This window comes from Chenopodium quinoa, unplaced genomic scaffold, assembly GCF_001683475.1.
Source record: "Chenopodium quinoa cultivar QQ74 unplaced genomic scaffold, ASM168347v1, whole genome shotgun sequence".
NCBI lineage: Eukaryota > Viridiplantae > Streptophyta > Magnoliopsida > Caryophyllales > Amaranthaceae > Chenopodium > Chenopodium quinoa.
In genome coordinates, this window is record NW_018744167.1 from 1,657,530 (window position 1) to 1,675,285 (window position 17,756).

At 37.3% G+C, this 17,756-nt stretch overlaps 2 protein-coding genes across 3 annotated transcripts; both read left to right on the forward strand.

Moving 5' to 3' along the window:
• Nucleotides 1–352: 352 nt before the first annotated feature.
• LOC110693839 (fanconi-associated nuclease 1 homolog) lies at nt 353–8,623 on the forward strand. The gene is made up of 14 exons (XM_021870998.1): nt 353–843; nt 1,771–2,294; nt 2,384–2,488; nt 3,129–3,393; nt 3,530–3,592; nt 4,267–4,341; nt 4,433–4,551; nt 5,733–5,803; nt 5,896–5,983; nt 6,078–6,218; nt 6,290–6,516; nt 6,936–7,209; nt 7,296–7,526; nt 7,794–8,623. The coding sequence occupies exons 1-14, from the start codon at nt 555–557 to the stop codon at nt 8,235–8,237; spliced, it is 2,916 nt and encodes a 971-aa protein (XP_021726690.1). The 5' UTR covers nt 353–554; the 3' UTR covers nt 8,238–8,623.
• Nucleotides 8,624–9,974: 1,351 nt separating this feature from the next.
• Nucleotides 9,975–17,560, forward strand: LOC110693840 (methyltransferase-like protein 1). 2 transcript variants are annotated; one of them, XM_021871000.1, is made up of 7 exons: nt 9,975–10,175; nt 10,373–13,468; nt 13,950–14,033; nt 14,119–14,223; nt 14,310–14,418; nt 14,789–14,940; nt 16,343–17,560. In XM_021871000.1, the coding sequence occupies exons 2-7, from the start codon at nt 10,796–10,798 to the stop codon at nt 16,763–16,765; spliced, it is 3,546 nt and encodes a 1,181-aa protein (XP_021726692.1). In that variant the 5' UTR covers nt 9,975–10,175; nt 10,373–10,795; the 3' UTR covers nt 16,766–17,560. The 2 variants fall into 2 exon arrangements, with proteins under 2 accessions (XP_021726692.1, XP_021726691.1); XM_021870999.1 differs by having other exon boundaries at nt 10,739–13,468.
• Nucleotides 17,561–17,756: the final 196 nt, after the last annotated feature.

The window sequence follows — 17,756 nt, forward strand, 5'->3', positions numbered from 1 at the left end:
AGTCGCTTGCTTGCCTACATCCATATCACCAATGCCCATGTCCCCAATCCCCATCTCCTCGGCACTTTTAACCCATGACTCACATGTATTCCACTCATCTCAAGATAGTTATGAATCTTTGATTGTTAATTCACAATTTAGCTTATTTGAACTTTTTACAGACAAATTTATTGTGAAATAACAAAAACAAAACTTGTCTCATACAATTTCTATTATACACTCGGGTGTAAAATTATACCGAAATAACAGGGTGCAATGTTTTTCTTTTCCTCCCATCCTTTGAACAAATAAACAATCCTAATCAAATTTGTAAAATTATAAGTTTGTTATAAGTTGTAAAATTGAGCAAAGACGAAAGGGTTTATTTGGGGGAAGAGGAGGCTATTATTGGAAATGAGGAGTTAAATCCCCTCAAAAAATGGCGGGAAGAGGGTAAATATCCAAAGGTACGATGCGAATCGTCCCCGATATTTGAATCCAATTTCAAAATTAGGGCAAATTATCTTAAACCCTAGTACTACGCTAATCATATTTCCCCAAATTTCTGGGAAAAAATGCTAAGAGGAAGAGAAAGTCTGAAGAGAATCATCGGAAAACGAAGGAGATTCCTCCCTAATCTCTCTCGCATCCTCTCTTCTTCTTCCTCATCATCGTCAAATTGCCTGAAAGTTGAAAATGATGAAAAGTTCATAATCAATGATTCTGATTCTGCAATTACAAAAGCAGAATCGAAGGCAACCAATGATGATTCAGAAGATGTAGTTTCTGTTAATGATTTCGTTACTTGTCCCGTTTGTAGCAATCAGATTTGCGGCGACGATCGCTCCGTTAATTCACATCTTGGTTAGTCTAATTTTAGTTTTGATTTTACTTAATTAGCTTTTTTTTATTTGTTGAAAATTGAATTTATGATTTGTAATTTGGCTGAAAGTCTGGATTATTATTGTTATTGGTTAGAAATGTTGTTTCTAGGATTTTGTTATAATTAATTGGTATTGTCAGGCTTGAATTTGATGAAATATATTTACATTTGAGTTGTTGAGTTGCTTGCTATGTGTACTAGCTTTACATGGCATGGGCAAAGATACTGCTAATATAGTTACATTTGAGTTGTTGACGCGACCGAATTCATCTTGACAAACAATATAGATTTTGTTTTTTGTGATCCATGAATTCATAATGTTAAGATTACAAGTGGAACCAGGCTTTTTCACTTGTTCTTTCCTTCGAATTTGAATGCTAGTAGTGAAGATTAATGTATGGGCGTGATAAAGAAGTCAAATGAAAATATCTATAACCCAATGTCACTGTGATTAAGAGGATGGCATCCTTAATGAGCTCTACTTCTCGTATTAAATCCATCCTTGCATTTTGATCCCACTGCTATAATCAATGTGCAATCTTACTACTACTATTTTTTCGCTAATCTATGTGCAATCTTACTTATTGTATTCAATGCTATTCTTTGTCTACAAGAACCACTAAAGTCAATTTTTATTCTATCTGTTCTTCATTGAAGTAGTCAAATACATTCACACCACACTGGTACGAATAGAGTTGTGTCATGTGCTTTTCTAACATATATGTTGGGAGTACGGCTTTGTCATGACTAATGAGTTATAAGCTACAGAGTATGAGTCAAATCTTTTTTCTTTCTTTTCACAAAAGTACCATAATTCTTCTTAATAGACTTTTAGTTCCTAGTACTTCACTTGGGTTAGAGTTGTTTGTAATAGTGTCATCCATCTGACTTTAACATGATCACTTCAGATTTGTGTCTTGTCAGAGGCACTAAGCGAAAGCTGAGTCAACGCACTCTTCTTCAGTTCAGCTTCTGCTCGAAACTTAAAGATAATAAGTGTGTGGATGAGGGAGTTCTTGCTGAAACTAACGTGATTCAAGACAGTGAACCCAAGAAGAATGATCCTCCCCAGTTGGCCAGCATTAGCAATGATAAAGTAACTTGTGCCATAAGTCAATGTGAAATGACTGGACTTGATGATGGATCCTCATTGAAGTCATCATTAGCTTTAGATTCTATTTCACAACAGGCAGATAGTTTAAATAATATTGTTGATGATAGTATAAATGACATGGTTGATGCTTATTCTGTGGACCTTGAATCTGGAGCATCGAATTTTGATATGCAAGGAATTCTTAGTGAGCTATCTGGGATGGTTCTTAAGACATGCATTGTGGGTCGTAAGTATGTAGATGCAGCTGAAGTTGTTTCTGGAGCTAGCATTTATTTTCTCAGAAACCCTACCAACATCAAAGATCCTAATGCTATCAAGGTTTATACCTACTATCTCAGTTTTCGTCTTGGTTAAGCTTGTTTTGTTGCTAATTCTGGTATAGACAATGTCTGGTCCACTGAGGCCAGGTTGTTTCTCCAGATTTCGGCAGTGGAACAGTCCTAGGTTTTCTTCCTCGGGAATTAGCTCAGCATATGTCTCCTTTGATTGACAAGTATCAGATCAATTTCAAGGTAGTTTGTTACTAATCTATCTAATGTTTTTGTTCTTTATTTTCTTCTGTTTCTCAATCCTACCCTCTCCCTTTTCAGGGACACAAACAATCATCTTCTTTGCTTATAACATGAATTCAATATCTTACTTGCTAAGTTGGCTTTTTATTTTTCGTTCATTTTTGCTGTATAAACTTTTTTTATTTTTTATTTTAAAATACTTTTATTTTTCTTTTTTTTTCCTCAAGTTTAGCATCTAACTTTTCAAAATGTGTCTTCAATGAAGATTGCTCCCTACTGCTGTTCTTGTTTTCAAGGGTCATGTTTTTGGCCTAGACAAAAATTGCATTCTTTTGCCCTGAAAACCAATTTCTGTCACTAAATTTGCTCAAATAAATAAAGCATCAATAATGCCATGATAAATATGATCTTAAGAATGGTGAAATTTTTGCAAATGGGGACATTGTCTAGGTAGTTTTTTTTGCCAAAGCTCTAAGAAAAGATGGTGTTGACCTCCTGCAAACACTGTTTAGAAGCTTGTTATGTACTAGAAATGCCTATGATAACTCAAGTTTTTTTTAACTCCATTGTAGGCAGTATCTTTTATTTGTTCTTTGCTCTCAATATGATAACTACTATGTTTGTCATATGTTATCTGCAGGGAGTCATCACTTCAGTCCCGAAAAATTCCCTGGATATTGTGCCCGTTGAGATAATGTGCCTAAATACACCATCTCGTAATGAAGTGGCAAAGGATGACATACCTATGTTGAATTCATCATGTATAAATATTTTTCGTCTGATGAAATCTGGTGAGATATGTCCACAGAGCCCCATAAAGTACCAGCAGAATTTTAGGCTCATGATTGAAGAGGCTTTAAGGGGAAACCTTTGTCTTTTCACAGATGCTGAAAAGTTATTCTTAGGTAGGCTGTCCCCTTTTACACTCAGCTCAACCTCCATATTTAACAGCTATGTCATATTTTTGAGACCACTCTTTTTCGATTTTCAATTTCAAATTGATCACTTGATCGTTTTGAAATAATGGTTCATTGTTATCAGATTCTTTCAGCTCAATGTCAGATGACAGCCAAAGACTTTTTGTACGACTCTACACACGAAAAGGTTCCATCCATGTCACCATCATTTCAAATTCAGTAGAATTCGCAAAATGTGAACTATTCATTGCATTTGCATGTTTGGTGCAATTTTCCACCAGCATACATATAAACCTTTGGATAGTATGGAAGTTGACGTCGAAACCAGGTTGACCATACCTTCATACATACATGTTGGGAAGCAGACTCCTAGTGAAACAAACTGATAGAGTGCCAATGTGTGCTGTGATATAGTGATGTTTTTATACATCTTATTTCGATTGTATGTATATAATTTTATCTTCTGTGCTTTCTGTTATGTTTATGGCTGTTGCATTGAAGATTGCCAGGGCTAAAAATCTTCTGAAAGTGGTTGAATATAGTGTTTTCAGTTGCATTGGTGTTTTTCTTGAATCATATGTTTGTAAAGTTGTCGCTACAGCGTTCTGGGGCTTACACACCTAGGTTTTTTTTTTTTTTTTTTTTTTTTCTTACCTTCAGATAATGATAAAACATACAAAGAATAAAAGTTTTTTTTTTTTTTTTTTCTCTCCCATCACTCCCTTGGCTTATCTTTTAATGCTTCAAAAAAATACTTGATTGACATTTGGAGATGTAGTTGTGATGCATGAATGAATGACATTCTGCAAAGTGCAAACTAGTAATTCCTATTTGGAATTTATAATTAAAATTTTCTTTCAGGACCATGGTTTCGCATATCTAGTCTTACATATCCAGAAATATTGGATTACCAACAAGCAGTTAATGAGTTGTCAGGTAAATTTTTGTGTCAGCCTGTGCTTATGAGACGTGTATTTATGGCTATCAAGATTGAATGGTGGATCTCTTGTATGATATTGTCCAACAGAAGCATCCTATGTTTGCTCTTTTGGCTATAAGAGTGAAGTTATTGACAATGTTTTGGAAGAACTCTTGCACATCCTTACAGTGAACGAGCTGTGTGAGATCTTGAAAATACTCAAGAAGGTACTTATTGTTTCCTTCTATTTATTAAATATTTTTGAAAATATTTGCTTTGATGCCTGATGATTTAATAGTTATTCTCCTTATCCTGGTTAATCCCGTAGTTTTAGTGGATGATACTCATCATTAACTTTCATATTGCTTATGAAAGTGAAGCTTAGCTTTTTTTCTTATCATGATGAGATAAGGTGTGTTCTATTTGAGTCATTTCAATGCAAAATAATTTTAGGCCTGTGATGATAGTCCAGTTTTAATTTTGGCCTGCTATCTGCTATATTGTCTGATGTATTGTGTTATTTATTACTATCATGTTAATGCATAGATGTGTACTCCATAATTGTTCATCATATTAATACTCTCCTCGAGTATAGAGGCAAGGTATAGATGTTGGAGCATGATGGATGGATCTTTCTAAAGATTGGATGATTTCCTGATGAATGCTCCTAAAGTTATTTGACTTCTGATGACTGCATAGTAAGAGATATGCTGTGTGGACAGATACGGGCCATACATTCAAAGACTAGATTTAATAGTCAGTGCAAAATAATTTTTGGTTGACCTAGATCTATTATTGCATCCTCTTGAAGTGTTTTTAGGGTAGCTTCTTTAATACAGTATTTTTAGCATTTTTTTCTTCCATTCAAGAAAGAAAAAGGTGGCTAACTCATGTCATGATTTGAAAGACCCTTTCCACCCTTGTGGGCTGTAGTAATTAGCTGGTGAGCATTTGTACCACTATTATTGAGCTAGATTTTCCTAGAGAGAAGTCAATTTTATATTTGTTGTATTTTACACCCAAAAAAATGAGAGAATTAATTAGTGATTGGTTAGTGTACAGTAAGAACCTAATCATTGATTTATTATTTTTAATTTCAACCTGAAGATGAAAATCCTGACAAGGAATACTTTGGTATTCAACTGAAGACTTAAGCTAGATAACTAGACCAAATCCTTAGCTGCTTCAGATCATGAGGATTTCACAGTATATATGTGAATTGTGATGATACTGTCTTGTTTTCCACTTCTCCATTTTCCTCCTCTTCTTCACCCCCACCAAAGAAAATGTGATGCTTGCTGGAAAAAAGAGAAGGGATAGGAAAAGGCAATGGGATTATGGTTTTTCTCATAGCTAGGCAATGTTATGTTTTGTCAATTGTGATAGTTGTGCTTTCATTTGGGCTCAGGATTCCAAAGTTGGCTTGAGGAAGAAGGAACTCATTGAATCACTTCATTCTTCATATAAAGATGGACTCTGGTATGATAATTAATAATCAACTTTGAAGGAATATATATTTTTTTTACCCATTATCTGTATGCGATGAGAGTCTTTATATGGTTTTTATGCAGTCCACTCCTCCCAAGTCTAATTATTGACAGAACTTCAACATGTGTTCGAATTTCATCGTTTGCTGAATCTCTTTTGTGGCGTGTTCAGGTGTTTGCTAAGACATGAAAATAGTAGGCTGCTTTTTCTTTCTTTCTTTTGGTATTATTCTTCTTCCTCAATATTTCAGTTTTTCTTTATGCAGAGACTATTTTTCCTGGATGGAGAGCAGGATCTGTCTGCTTTCCTTCTAGTTGACTTGCGAATACTTAAGTATCCAGAGTACAAATGTACAATTTCTCATCCAGTATTCTTTGCCAGAAGTGATTTGCTTGCTTATGAAGAGGTTAACTCTAGTTTATGCCAATAAATATTGTATACACATTTTCTTTTCCAACCAGTGTTTTGTTAGTGTAGGCCATTGAAGTTGCGCAAATCATGGACCAATCCCTTGACGAAGGCAACTCTAAATTGGTGCTACAATGTATAGAGATAGCCGAATCGCAATTGTCAAACTATATTAGAATGAAAGATCAATCATTGCCTTTGGAATCAGAGGCTCCATTTCTTCAGTGCTTTTCTGCAGCTTGGGTCAATTCTAAAATAGTTTTGCTTGGTGTTTCCTTCCATGAACAAGAACGTAGGTATGTGTGATTCAATTTTCAATTGTTTTTTATGATTTGTGTGTGGTTGAACATAATGTTAAATAGAAGGCAGTGCACAACTGCACACATCGTAGTTTGTTTCGATGTGTAGGGAATATTTATTTAAATTGTTGAAGGGTGAAGAAGAGTGCCATTCATGAACTTAAGATTCAGATTTTTTTTTTTCATTTAATTTACTCATTCAGTTATATGCAAGTCATTGGGATTTTTTCTGCATGTTTGTACTTTCTTAACAATTAGGCGAGTAGAAAGTAAGTGGTGCAATCAGCTCTTCTATGATATATATGTATACTGTATGTCATATTGTCCAATGTAGACTAGGGTACAGTTGTATGCCAGTGGTGATGTTCTGTGGTGCTTTTAGAAGGTGATATAGCTGAAGTGAACTTTATTTATAGGTACCAAGATGCCATCAAATTATTGAAGTTGTTGCTCAACAGTTACGCTTATGATGGAAGAAGGGGATACTGGACGTTAAGATTGTCAGTCAATTTAGAGCACATGGGCTGTATTGAAGAGAGTCTGTGTGTTGCAGAAGACGGGGTACTAGACCCTTGGGTTCGTGCTGGCTCAAGAATGGCATTGCAGCGGCGGGTCATACGCTTGGGTAAGCCACCAAGGCGGTGGAAAGTTCCCAGCTATGCTGCTTCTGTCAAAAGAAAGATCACAGAGGTAGTTGTATAGAGATTTTAATAATTGTTATCATAAGAGCTTAAAATTAGAAGAATTTGAACTTGAAGCATCATCTATTTACATAGGTCCATATCCAAGGGAGACCATTGAATGGAAAAGTAGGAATGAAGAGCAGATTTTATGGCGAAGATGGTGAGCAATGTGGAGTCGAAGAGCTTGCTTTACAGTTCTATGCTGGAGAGGGTGGCTGGCAGGGTGTTCATACAGAGAGTGGCATTTGGCTGACTATTTATGGTCTTCTTATGTGGGATGTAATTTTTTCAGATGTACCAAATACATTCCGCACTAAATTTCAGGTATAACAAATATTCACGCTTGATTTTACACTTTTTAGTTGTAATTGAAAGCAGGAGTAGAGCCATGTTGCGAGTTATGGGGCATAAATTTGATTTTTGGAATGACATCTTATGAAATCTGGAAATTTTAATTTTTTGTTATAACCACTTTACAACAGATTTTTTTTTTTTTGGGTGTTTTTTGTTACCCCAACCTTTTCTCTCCTAGATCTGCTATGTTTCGAAATTATTAAGGTGCTTGATTCGATAAGTTTTATTTGTTTGCAGAATGCACCTTTAGACATGGACAGTGATAATTTCTATGTTGCCAGAAAGCTTATTATTGAACTTCACTTGCAAAAGATTCATGAGGGTATGGCTGAGGCTATCCTCATAATGTCATGGGAGTTGCATTTTGGAACTCTTTGCAGGGGTGTTAATTGGGAAAGGAACTCCCTTTCCGAGCTTCGTGCAGCTGTTACATGCATTGGTGGGCCTTGCCTGGCAAATCTTTGCCGGCTTTTGGCTCAGGATTATCGTAGTTGGACTAGTGGAATGCCTGATCTACTGTTATGGCGCTTTCATGGAGAGTACAAGGGTGAAGCGAAACTTGTTGAAGTCAAAGGCCCTAGAGATCGACTCTCTGAACAACAGCGAGCATGGTTGCTTACGTTGATGGATTGTGGTTTCACTGCAGAAGTCTGCAAAATAACCCCTCCTGCAGTGACATGAAGTTGCTAACACAGGGACTTGAAATTCAATGAGTGGTGCCTCTATCTCAGAGGTTAATCTGTTGCATTTCTGGTTCTGCTGAGGCTAAGCAAATATTTGAAGATTTACAGAAGTTGGCCTTCACAAGTTCACAGAGAAGATCAAAGTGATGATTGTTGTGAACATCATTTCTGCACCAGCTTGAAGCAGGGGAAGGAAATGGAGCATACATCTTCCGTTACTTAAAACTGTAATTTAGACCAGTTTGGAGGGTTCACCTTTCACTTATCTTTGAACGTTGGTATAGTTACACAATGGGTAGTTCATTCATTTTAGATTGAGTATAAATAGCAAACTAGTTTTGTGCCCAGGCGATTTCCAAATAAAGTTTTAGGATATATTTTTTGGCTTGAATGTTAAATACGGTCATATCGTTTATTTAATAGTCTACTTTTGGTAGCTTTGGTTGTAAAGATATATATGTTATTATTAACTTGAAATTATTTTTATTGAACTTAAATTATTTTTTAGTGAACAGATTATTTTTTTTACCAAACTAAAATTATTTTTACCGATCGATTCTCTATTTTTTTAAAAATATATTATAAGTGGATTTTATTTTAAAGAACTTTTTAAAGCGAATTTTACGATGGAAATAGAATCGAGTTGATATTATTTAAAAGTTATGATTAATTTTGTATAAATGAAATATTAGAAGTATATCGATAATAAAACTCTATACAATATTTTTATCTTACAAAATCTATTCAATCTAATCTAACGTGGTATATAATCTAATCACAATAATATCTATTTGTAGCTTACGTGGCGTGACACTTAACGAAAAACTGGAATGCCAAGTGTCGATGTCTCGTGGCCTAGCTGCGAGACCGACTTTATATATTAGTGATAGTGATATGATATGATATAGCTGACTTTGTTTGTAATCTGCACTAAAGTCTTTTTATTCGAAGTTCACTGTTTATCATTTTTCGGCAATTGTAATCGATAGTTAGGCCTCTCCTATAAGCCAAATCATAAGACTTATAATTGATTGTAATTTTCTATTAGTCTAAAGTTAAAGCTTATTGTAAATAACAACTAATCTCTCCATCTCTTTTTAATCTTTGCATTTGGTTTTTTTTATTTTTTTAGAGAGAAAAATACTTAAAGTGTAAAGATTGAGAAGAGACGGATAGAGTAGTTTAGTTGGTTAAAGTCATACACAAAATTGGGATTATATCTCGTTTATATCATCACCCTTCAGATTAACGAGATATAATAAGTTTAGGTTGGGTTGATAATTACTCAAGGAAAACGAGTTTGGTAATTACATGGTCTAGTGAAATCGGATATTTTTAAGGCAAAATGATTTCTGGCATGATTTGGGTTAATTGCAAAATAGGTTTTTAATGTAAAAATATCGTGTAAGAGTAGTTTTGGCTAGATTATGAGTCAATTTTAAGTTATTTATACTTTCTAACCGATTTTGGCTAAACTCTGAGTCGGTTATGTAGGATAGGTTTGGATCTAAGATTTTTTGGGTCAAACCGATCAAAATCTGGTTCATTATTGCGTAAATTTTTCGGATCGGGTCAATTTTTGATAGTTTAAGGAGCCCAAGTTAATCTTTCTGCATTTGTTTCTGTGCCATTTACTATATCACTTTTATTATTTAAAAAATAAAAGTAAAACAATATTTTATGAGAGGAGATATACTTTCATGTTTATGTTTATCTCAGAGATAAACTTGAATTTTCCCTGGTATTTTGGCCGTGTCATTAATGTTTCTCCTAGATCTTTATTTTCTTTTTTTTTCCCCGTTTAGATGTATTTCGCTTTGCGCTGCCCGCTGCACTCTTCCCCCTCTCTCTCTCCTCCATTGAAGCGTACTCTGAATTCTCCATTCAAGCGGCTTTTGAGCTTTCTCTCCTCCATTAAACCAGCTTCTCTTCTGAGGTAAGATGTTTTTTTAATTATCGAATATTAATTTCACAATCTTGTGTTAATCTTTAATTTAATTGACAGTATAGTCAATTTAGGGTTCTACTAATGTGGATTATTGAACTATTGATTATAAATACTTCAAGAATTAAACCTAATTATTGGAGCCTAGTTTGATAATCGAGTGAACTTTGCTTGCTAATGTGTTGCAGGCTTTGGTTTATACGGTATAACTCTTTAATGTCAAGACGAAACCATGAAAATGGACCTTTTTCTTGATTAGGGATGGGCCTGAACAATTAGGGTTTATGTTTTCGTTGTATTCATAGTTTAGTGTGATTGGGTGTAATGATGTATGAAGCAAGGGAAGAGAAATGGAGTTATGGTTTACTTTTTCTCTGGTGATTTTGGGGCGGGGCAGGGCAGGGCAAGTGACGAGTTAAAATCTTTCGGGTTGTCGGTTTTTGTGAGGACATTTCTTCATTTGGTGATTGATGACTTGCTGCAATTTTATTTTCTTGTGAGGACTTCCCTTAATTTTTTTTCTTGATTCTATGTATTTTCTTATACATTGATAGGAGCAAAGAAAGACACCGAGTCAAAGATCATTGTTAAAATTCAGTTAGTAATTGGTGATGGATTCACCTGAGAGGAGTCGAAATTATGCTAAAAGGGAAACGGAGGATAGTGTGGATGGAAAGAGGGAGATAGGTGGTGATGAAGAGGAATGGGAGGGGAATGGAAAAAGGAGGCATAGGTTAAGCAGCAAATCCAGAAGAGCTAGTAATGGAGAAGATGCTGATGGTTGGGATAGTAGTGGGAGGAAGAGCTCTGGAGATAGAAATGAGAGTAGGAGGATGTCAGGCGGATCCACCAGAGGGGATGTTGATGAAGGTGATTATGATGCGAAGAAGGATTCAGGCTCCAAGCTGGTAAGGAAGAAGCAGGAGGTTAGTGCTTTGGAAAAATTGAGCAACTGGTATCAGGATGGGGATTTAGAAAACAGGCATGATGCGGGAGATAAGTCCGGAACTAGAAGCCATGCTAGAAGTGATGATAATGAACGCGTGTTAAGGAAAACAACTTCAAAATTCTCTGATCATGAAGGCTCGCATAGGAGTAGTAGAAGCAGGGACGAAAGAGCTCGTGACGGGGAGGACGAAAAGGCACTGGAAAAAGATTCATATCATTCAGAAAGGAAGGAAAACAGTCGAGAGAAGGGGCATGGTTTTACTGAAGAGGTAAAGAACAGGAGAAGATGGGATGACTCTGATGCATCCATGAAAGCTGAGGACAGTAGTTTCTTGGGTAAATCTGAGCTAAAAGGTGGGACAGTGTCTGAATCCAAGCATGAGTCCTCTCGTGAAAGGAGCGCGTCCACTAGACTTGATACAGGCGAAGGAAAAGAGAGAGTGTTGGAGTCAACCAGTGACAAGAGTAAATCCTACAGCAAGGAGGAAAGGAGGATTGATTCGGATAGGTCCAAGAGCAGACGATCAGATGTTGTAGAAGACGATAGCAAAGCTAGTTCTTTAAGTCGTGAAGATAAAATTGGTAAGGAGAAAAATGATAGACATAAGGAGCTAAAAACTTCTGGTCGTGAAGCTGTAGATAGCCGAGATAGGTCATCTAATCTGGAAGAGGATGTCAATCCCTGGATGAGGGACAAAATTGCAAGAGAGGTTGGGCATTCTCGGCGGTCAGGAAGCCCTGAGAGAAGTGGTCGACATCGCCATGAGTTGGAGAACTCTGAAATGGAATATGAAAGAGGCAGCAGTTTAAAGCGCAAAGATTCAGAGAAGGATAATTTTAGAGGGGATGATAGAGCAAAAGCAAGAGATAATAGCTGGAGCGACAGGAATAGGGAAAGGGAAGGCTCCAGAGAAGGTTGGAAAAGAAGGCAGCCTGGTAATGACAGGGATATGGATTTAGTTCATGATCGTGACAGGGATCGCGACTTGCCCAGACGTGGTCGTGATAGGATGGATAACGATAGGGGTTTAGGTAGAGCTGGGAATAGAAAAGATGGGAGGAGCGAAGCTGTCAAGGCTTCTTCGAATTTTGGAATTTCAACTGAGAACTATGACGTTATAGAGATACAACCTAAGCCTCTTGACTATGGAAGAGACGATCCTGGATCTGGTTTTTCTAGGAGAACAGAAGCTGTTCCACTGCATGATCCAAAATCAAATATGCCTGATGAATGGGGACGTTCACAAGATGATCTACGTAGGGCTGATGCAGATGGGGCAACTGCTGATGATTCAAGTGTAAAGTATGTGGATGAAGCTACATCTTCACAAGATCAAAATGCATGGAGGGATGATGCTGATGGTAGGCAAGGGAGACCAAGGGGCTTACAAGGTTTATCTGCCCGACCTTCTGCTAGCCAAAGTTCTGGTGGTGGTTCTCAGCCTCCTAATAGCAATCAAGAGCCGAGTAGCTTTGGCAGGATGATGCAGCAGGGTCCTAAAGGCAATAGGCCGGGTAGAGGAGGTAGAGTCAGGCCTCCTGGAAGGGACAACCAGCAGGTCAACATTCCAGTGCCCTTGATGGGGTCTCCCTTTGGACATCTTGGTATGCCACCACCTGGTCCAATGCAGCCCATGAACCCTGGTTTATCCCCTGGTCCAGGTCCTCCAGTTCCCCCTGGCATGTTTGTTTCACCATTTTCTCCACCAGTTGTTTGGTCTGGTGGTCGGGGTGTTGATATGAGCATGTTACCTGTGTCCCCTGGTGTTTCCTCACTTCCTCCTGGGCCACCTGGACAGCGATATCCACCAAATATGGGAGCTCCTCCAAATCCTGGCACGTTTTTCAATCAACCAGGCCAAGGAAGAGGAGTGCCTCCTGGTGCATCTGGCCCAGGGTTTAATGCCATTGTGCCTGTTGGTCGTGGGAATTCAAATGATAAAAGCTCTGGTGGTTGGGTTCCCTCTAAAAGCGGTGGGCCTCCAGGTAAGGGGCCATCTAGAGGAGAGCAAAATGACTACTCGCAAAATTTTGTTGACACTGGATTGCGGCCCCAAAATTTTATTCGGGAACTGGAACTTACTAATGTTGAGGATTATCCAAAGCTTCGGGAGCTTATACAAAAGAAGGATGAAATTGTTTCAAAAGCATCTACTCCTCCCATGTATCATAAATGTGATCTTCGGGAATTTGTTCTGTCTCCAGAGTTTTTTGGGACCAAGTTTGATGTTATTCTTGTGGACCCACCTTGGGAGGAATATGTTCATCGAGCACCTGGTGTGACAGACCACATGGAGTACTGGACATTTGAAGAGATAATGAATCTGAAAATTGAGGTAATTTTCCATAGATGTTTATCTACGTATCCCCTTCGTCCAAAAATAGTTGTCACTTGTCACATTGTCTTTCCCCGTCATTAGTAATGATATATTACTTTGAAACTGTTTCCAAAGATAGTTTCGAATTCACCATTCCAAAACTCTCTCCACCATCCAATCTAAGTAGGGGCATCGTGTGAAATTTCATCATGGATCAGTCTGCCCTTTGTTGGCGCATCAGGTTATGTACACATAGTGGTTTTTTAATCTGACCAGTAATTTGTATTGATATTGTAAATTACATGAAACAAGATAAGTTAAATAAGTCGACAATAAAATGGAATTTATGAGATTCTATTTAGAAAAGGTAACTAATGTATTTAAACACCCCAAAACCGTGTTTTTGACTAAATCAGCGTTGTAGATTGACACAAAAACATTGTTGATGGCTTGTTTGTATGTTGGCCCAAATCTTTAACACTTTATTAATGTCTTGAAGGCAATAGCAGACACTCCATCTTTTATATTTCTTTGGGTGGGTGATGGTGTGGGCCTTGAGCAAGGGCGACAGTGTCTCAAGAAGGTGAGTAGAGCCATTCTTTTGGTTTTGAGGCTGTACAGACATTAATGTTTACACTTCTCATTTCTTTCTCCATTTGTATAATCAGTGGGGGTTTAGGAGGTGCGAAGACATATGTTGGGTAAAGACAAACAAAAACACAGCAACTCCAGCTTTGCGACATGATTCTCATACCTTATTCCAGCACACTAAGGTTAGTCATTATCTCGTCTTGATAAGTTGATATCATTTTAGCGGAGTTGTTTGTGCCCTTAAACTGTGCTATGAATCATGGTGAAGGAACACTGTCTAATGGGCATAAAGGGAACTGTTCGCCGCAGTACTGATGGACATATAATCCATGCCAATATAGATACTGATGTGATTATCGCGGAGGAACCTCCTTATGGTATGCTGATTTTTTTTCCCCATTCCTTATGGTATCGCCTATGACCTTATGAATTTTTTTTTTTAGTTTGCTAGACATTTGGACTCTGATTTTAAGACGTTATCTGCATCTACATTTTTAAATTTATTAATGTATTCTGTTGAAGCAGATGTGAAATAATTATAATGTTTCTTTTTCCGGATATTAATAGTTGTGAGGACTCTCTTTCTGAAAGGGTTTTGGTTATGCTTGTGTTGACAACAGGATTTTGTTCATAGTTGTTTTTACATGCACCAATGCTTGATTGAGAGTTACTTCTATATATCTTTTGATTTGGTTATTGACAAGGACTTAACAAGGGTCAAGGGTCTGATCATCAATTTTTATGTAGGTTCCACAGCTAAGCCCGATGAAATGTATCGGATTATTGAGCATTTTGCTCTTGGTCGTAGAAGGATTGAGCTCTTTGGTGAAGATCACAATATCCGATCAGGATGGCTGACAGTTGGAAAGGAACTATCTTCGTCAAACTTTAATACTGAGGTCAAGTGCTTGAACTTTAAAACTCAATTTCATTCTGAATATTTATATGCATACACACACACACACACACACGGGAAACTAGGTGTTTTCCCCATTCTGTTCCCCAGTCCAATTTAAAAGAAAAGGAGATGTGGAGCGAGGATTTCTAGGGTCATTGGTATCATCTAATTTAGCAAGGAATGAAAAGCCCTTCGATTGATGGCTTTGATGCAGTAATGATGGGAAATTATCTGCTAATGTTCTCTATTTTTTTTACCAATATAAAAAAAAACAAAAATAATAGGAAACTATTGAATTCTTATTCCCAAGCTATTGATTTCTAGGCTTTACCGTGGGTTGACATTGGTATTATGAAACATGGATGGGACTTCTAAAACTTGCACATACAGTTAATTTGTATCTAAATGTACATTAGGAAGATTAAAAGCAAACCCCCCCCCCCCCCCCTCCCCCTCTCTCCTTTACAAAAAAGATGATGGTTGGATCAGGAATTATGCAGGTTATTTCTTTTTATGTAGCTGTCATTTTCTTCTTTCCGAGTAAAATGGTTGTGACATCAATGGGTGAATTGTAGGTAAGGGCATTGGTCAATAAATTCAGATCTTTATGTGGTGATTGGTGATAAAGAATGTATCAAATGTCTGGGGTGTGGTTGCATAAGGAATTTTTTTAGTATTTTTGTGACATTTGAAGTATTAACTCTTAATTATTCTTCTGACCTGAGAGTCTAGTAAGTAGTAACATAGTTTTTACATCGTGATTAGATGTGTTTGGTTATTTATGCGGAAACAAACAGTTGAAGGCTGGTTTCTCACCTGATGAGAGGGTTGGACAAGTTATTTTTATTCTTGGGTTTATTCTCTTCAGTTCTGGCCATATAGTGGAATTTTTCTTTGGTTAAAATTTCAGTAGTATCACTAGTATTCTTGGAATTGGACTTTTTTTTTTTTTTTTTTTTTTGTGGGGGGGGGGGGGGTGGGGGATAATGGGTGGACAGGGTGGTAGTGGTGCAATTCTGGTGAGAGGGGATTTTGTTGTCTGCTAATACCTTCCTAGTGCTAGGAGGTACCAGTAGTAGGCAGCTTGTAGGTCCCAACTGAGTCACTTTGTATGAAATGCCTCTTGAATTAAGAGGTATTCTGTATTCAGTCTCAGTATACTTCTTGCCAGGTCCTAAACTTCATCCCCTTTTGCATTGCTTGTCTCTAAAAAGTAGATAAGATTTCCTTACATTTTATGTACAGAGTTTAAAAAATAGGATTTCTGTTTCCCAACCTTAGGGACTATAGGGGGAGAGTAGCCAGTCATCATATCTTGGTCTCTGATTATGGAAGTTTATCAAATTAGGTCTTTGTTCTCTGTCCATGCAAAGTTCTGAGTTAGTTCATGGGCTCTTTTGCAGGCATATACAAGGACCTTTTCGGACAAGGAAGGGAAGGTTTGGCAGGGTGGGGGAGGAAGGAATCCACCACCAGATGCACCTCATCTTGTCCAGACAACACCTGAAATAGAGGCTCTTCGACCCAAGTCACCTATGAAGAATCAGCAGCAAATGCAGCAACAGCAGTCTAACTCCATTTCTCTTACAACAGCAAATTCCAGCGGCAGAAGAGCCACAGGAAATTCTCCTCAAAATCCAGCAGCTTTTAGCCTTAATCAGGAAGCTTCTAGTTCAAACCATCCTCCACCCTGGGCTCCCCCAATGGAGGGCTTCAAAGGTCCTAACGAGAATGCTTTCGACATGTATGGTTATAACATGCATCCGATGCCGCCAAATGGGGAGTTTCTTGATTTTGAAGCTCAGAGGATGATGAATATGATGTAATGAGGTCCTTCCCAACTCATAGAGAGTATCAACAGCCACGTGCCTTTTTTTCCATATCACAATAGGCTGTGAAAACAAATGCTCTGGTTGGGGAACAAAGGTATGAAGTGGATCATGATATATGTGAGTAGACATGTCTCTCAGAGGTAATGTATCGTTAGTTTTAGCAATTGTTATTTGGTGATCTTGGAAGGAGGGGCACAATGCTGCCTTCATAATAGTAATAAGAGATTCATGCATGCTTTCATGAATAAGTCAAAGCATGGTGAAAGTGAATTGAAGAGGAATATGAAGAAGCTGCTCAAGACAGTATCTTCGAAGACATTGTAGTATGGAGCTGCACAGTTCAGTGTACACTATTCACCAGATTCTTATTGCAACTGAATGGAACAAGGTATGAAGGTGGGACAACTATGCCGGGTATCAGAACCAAGAGAGAACTGTAATCTAAAGCGCTTTTGAGTGTTTTCTCAAGTCAATTTCTATGTGAAACTCTTGGTAATTCATTTAATAGATGAGCAAATGTAAGAATATGCAATTTTGGCTCGGTTGTGTTGTAATATGCTCATACAATTTTGCCTTTAATTTCTCTCATAATTCTTCTCTCTGCCAAGATAATTGGATGGGACTCAGCTACAGGTGGTAAAGTTCTGCCATGTGTATTATTATTTCCCACTTCTGAGTTTGTTATCATCCAATTAACAAGGCTTTCGTCCCTATTGCATTGCATATTCGCTTGCTCTATAGGTTGTTAATGGTGAAATTGGTAATGAAATTGCATTACATATTCGCTTATTCTACAAGTCATGTAATCTTTTCTTTAGTTTAAAGATGAAACTTCATTCTTAATATATTAGGTGAACACATTTTTTGGTTCCGAATTGTTGAAATGTATGGCTTCACAATATTGGCAATATCATTTGCAAAAATATTGGGAATAATAAAACAATAAATCCACATATTATAATTTCGAGGAATTTAATTACTTGTA

Coding starts and splice junctions, on each gene's coding strand:
- LOC110693839 (XM_021870998.1), top strand. CDS start 555: ATGCTAAGAGGAAGAGAAAGTCTGAAGAGAATCATCGGAAAACGAAGG. Junction 3,593..4,266: donor ACGACTCTACACACGAAAAG/GTTCCATCCATG, acceptor ATTTTCTTTCAG/GACCATGGTTTCGCATATCT. Junction 7,527..7,793: donor CATTCCGCACTAAATTTCAG/GTATAACAAATA, acceptor ATTTGTTTGCAG/AATGCACCTTTAGACATGGA.
- LOC110693840 (XM_021871000.1), top strand. CDS start 10,796: ATGGATTCACCTGAGAGGAGTCGAAATTATGCTAAAAGGGAAACGGAG. Junction 14,034..14,118: donor GGCGACAGTGTCTCAAGAAG/GTGAGTAGAGCC, acceptor TTGTATAATCAG/TGGGGGTTTAGGAGGTGCGA. Junction 14,224..14,309: donor CCTTATTCCAGCACACTAAG/GTTAGTCATTAT, acceptor ATCATGGTGAAG/GAACACTGTCTAATGGGCAT.